The sequence below is a fragment of the Haplochromis burtoni genome, unplaced genomic scaffold (genome assembly GCF_018398535.1).
Source record: "Haplochromis burtoni strain Fernald_Lab_line unplaced genomic scaffold, NCSU_Asbu1 Contig_654, whole genome shotgun sequence".
Classification (NCBI taxonomy): domain Eukaryota; kingdom Metazoa; phylum Chordata; class Actinopteri; order Cichliformes; family Cichlidae; genus Haplochromis; species Haplochromis burtoni.
The window spans coordinates 88,483-92,213 of NW_024583015.1; the positions used below are offsets into that span (position 1 = coordinate 88,483).

The 3,731-nt window shown below is 48.6% G+C and overlaps 1 protein-coding gene across 2 annotated transcripts in view; it reads right to left on the bottom strand.

Annotated features, from left to right (window-relative positions):
* The window catches only part of LOC102292672 (hepatitis A virus cellular receptor 1), an 8,283-nt gene extending 5,402 nt beyond the window's left edge, over positions 1 to 2,881 (bottom strand). Inside the window, exon 1 of one of the 2 annotated variants that reach the window (XM_005949928.3) lies at positions 2,251 to 2,881. Coding sequence is in view for 1 of the 2 variants with exons in the window: in XM_005949926.3 (XP_005949988.1) it covers positions 565 to 601 (37 nt within the window). In the remaining variant the exon portion in view is untranslated. Of the gene's footprint in view, positions 1 to 564; positions 918 to 2,250 lie in introns of those variants that run through there. The other variant, XM_005949926.3, reaches the window with a different exon arrangement.
* Positions 2,882 to 3,731: the final 850 nt, after the last annotated feature.

Consider the following 3,731-nt stretch of genomic DNA (forward strand, 5'->3'; position numbering starts at 1 on the left):
CTTCCTGTTAAAAGGGAGTTTTTCCTTCCCACTGTCGCCAAAGTGCTTGCTCACAGGGGGTCATATGATTGTTGGGTTTTTCTCTGTATCTATTATTGTACGAGCTACTGTGCAATATAAAGCACCTCGAGGTGACTGTTGTTGTGATTTGGTGCTGTATAATTAAAGCTGAACTGAACTGATTCAAGCGTGTCCACTGACGACCTGCAGGTGTGAGGTGTTTGTGGTCCGTCCAGCGCTCTGTCTGTGGTCTCATCTTTCCCACAGTCTGGAGTTTCTCCTGGTAAAACTTTAACACTTCGAGTTTTCCAAACAACAAAAAGTCCTGACAGCACCAGGTCCTCCTTAAATGACTGCTGTGGCCTCCGTCTGTAAACTCACTGCTTTCAAGAAGCGTCCGTGTCGCGTTGGACACATGAAAAGTTTGATCCTGACAGATTTTCTCCTCGGCTGCTTTAATTCCAGACTCTGACTTTTCTGTGAGGATCCAGGTCCAGCAGTCTCAGACAAACATCCACAGCCCAGAGGAGCTCTGAGCGACCCTGACCTACAGGTTACACTCACCTGAGAGGACGCAGACGGCGTGCAGCGGCGGCAGCATGGTGGTGTTGTTCCTGCTGCAGACAGACAAATGGATGAGCAGTCAGATGAGTCAGTTGTCGCTCTGACTTCCTCTTTCCACTCAGTTATTCATAGAGTCGTCTCGCCGGCACAAAACAGGCCGGAGGTCAGCAAACATGTTTGAGATGAGCCGTCGCACCATCAGAGCTCCACGTCGCTCCACCCCATGTCTCCATGTCAGAGTGTGCTCATGGCAATACTACAGACAGCATGTTCAGCAGGTTAAAGCTCACCTGACAATGACCTTTCACCTTTCATCAAACAAATGTCAATTTTGTTTTTGTATCTTTATTCTGAACAACAACAGAGAAAAAAAAGACAAAGTCAAACAATCACAAATAACTCAGCAGGAAGAAGCATCAGCTTATTTAACCCCACCCCCCTGTTTCCTAACTAACAGTAAGTAGTAGTCGACACTTTTTCTTCCTGTTACGTCCATCAGAAATATATTTATTTAAAACAACTTAAAGATATATATACACTCATGTAAACATACTCACACAGTGGTGATGGCAGCTACATTGTAGCCACAGCCACCCTGGGGCGCACTGACAGAGGCGAGGCTGCCGGACACTGGCGCCACCGGGCCCTCTGACCACCACCAGTAGGCAACGGGTGAAGTGTCTTGCCCAAGGACACAATGACCGAGACTGTCCAAGCCGGGGCTCGAACCGACAACCTTCCGATTATACGGCAAACTCCCAACTCTTGAGCCACGATCGCCCCGTATAAGTTGCAGTAAGTTGCAGATGTATGTCAGTGGCTCTGAGATTCCTTCTATGACCTTCTTTACAATCAGTGCATGTTTTATATTTACATGTTTACAGTCTCAATGATTTCTTTTCCCACTGCTGTGAGGAACATTTCTCTGCTGATGGCAGTGACTCAGGAATTCGTTCTGTCAGATTTGGTCCAATATTTGCAGAATCATTATTAAAGCTTTGACAGCATCAGCAGCTTTTTCCATTATGTTGCCAATATCAGTAAAATATTGTTTGCAGTGAGCTGTAACTCCGCTGGCCTGGTTTCGCATTCTGTTTAGAGTTTAAAGATGTTTCCTGTCAGTTTATTTCTGCTGCTGTTGATCAATAATCAATCTATCAATAACAGTGAATATTTTTTAAGGTGGAACTTTAAACATTTGGACCTGAGCAGCATCATCAGGTGTAATGTGCTGTACTATTCCTTGTTGCTTCATGGCAGCCACACTTGGTTGTGATTTCTGTGCTCTTGAGCAAAGAACCAGTTTTAAATGGTCTTTAGGCTCAGTGTTAGCAGCAGGTCCACCTGAGTTATGGCTCAGATTTACAACAAAACTCCCCAGCTAGCTTAGCTATTCATTAGAAAGCTAATGCGCTAACAGCTAACATGTTAGCAGCTCTTGAGCTAGCTAGCTTAGTCCAAGCTAGCTCGCCCACACACCTTGTCTTACCTTCAGTCTGGTGTGTCGCAGGTGAAGAAAGTCACAAATTGATGACAACGCAAATCCACGAAGCGAACGCAAGTGAGACGCAGCGAGCTTTAGAGTTTGTTTGTTTTGTTTCTTTTTAGTTGTTGTTTAGGTTTTTATTTTGTTTATTAGTTTGAAGGTTTTTAGTTTGGAGTTTATTGGTTTGAGTTGTTGCATACCTGCAGTGGGAGTCGAACCCACGCTGTGATGCTGACGCTCCGGGCTGGATGTAGCGTTGTTCCCTCGTGGACCATCTTCAGCGCTGATGAAGCCTCAGCAGGATGAAGCCTGACGCAGAAAACAGACTCGGGTCCTTCACTACACACCTGCACACAGTCTGAGCAGGAAAACAAGCCTCAGCACAGAAACTGAGCATGAAGGCTGCGTCCCCTGTGGAGGAGGAGTCCATGTTTGGTGCTCGTATAAGCCAATCAGAGCCTCTGAGGTGACGTGCAGATGCTGCAACTGTGCGGCTCTCTGTGGTTCACACTGCTGTTAGCTCAGGTTCAGGCTGGACCGGAGTCTTCAGTGGCTCAGCAGGTAAAGCAGCTCCCCCTGCAGTCATGAGACCACAGGTTCAACTCTCACAGCTCCCTGTTTTCTTCATGTGGTGACGTGTCCAGGTGTGCTCTGCCTCTCGCCCTGCAGCTGGGATGTAAAGTGAAGCTCGGCTGTGTTTTTGCTCTGCAGAGCCAAACAGGAGCAAACAGTAAAGCAGCGCGCTGTGACCTCACTGTCCTGTAAGCGCAGTAACCGTGGTGACAAGACACAGGTGCTGGGTGAGGGTCGTGTTACGTTCACTGAACTCCAAACTCTGCAGGATTCATTGACGATGCGCTCCCGCCCGGCCTCCCGCCTCCTCCGCCCGCAGTCATCTCCGTGTTACCCAGCAGGTGGAGGCTCGCCTCTCGCGCTCAGCCGCAGCTCAGATTTAATTCATGCTGCCGAGACGTTCACAACAACAACACGCCGCCTGCTGAGGAGGAGAGGGAGGTCAGAGCCTCGTTAACCCGGCGGAGACGGAGGGAAATCAGGTCGACCTCGTTACCCGCTGATGTCACTTTATTGGTGGTTGCCATGACTGCGACGATGATGGAAGCAGCATGTTTGTTTCTTTCAGTGTCTGAGACGAGGAGACGACACGTCCGTCTCCATCCGACCTGCTGATTCTGCAGCTGCTGCCATTAAACACCAAAGAAGAAGACGCACGGGGACGTGATGTCATTAAAAAAGCTCCAATCAAACACTTTGCACAACAAATGAACTCTTTAACCTCAAAAAGCGACGTGTAAGAGAGTTAATCTGATATGAATCGTGTCAAAGGTCACGACCCGAGAGGAATTCAAACCCACAACCCGACCACGGCCTGAAACCTGGAGCAGGAAACCAGCATCGACCACAAAGACCAGACCAGGAAGCAGAGACAGAGAATGAAACTGTGATGAATGACTGTGCCTGACTGTGTCTGAGCTCCCTGCTGCTGATCACAGATCAGCTTTAAAACTGAGTCAAATGCTGCGCGTGCGTTCAGGTTAAAGCCGTCTCTGACCCGGGAACGAGCCGGCGTTCAGAGGCAGGCTCTCAGCTTAATGAGCACGAGATTAGCATCGGCGTCGACGCCGTGAGCTAATGTGAGCACGGCGTCTGTGTCAGGCGTTTC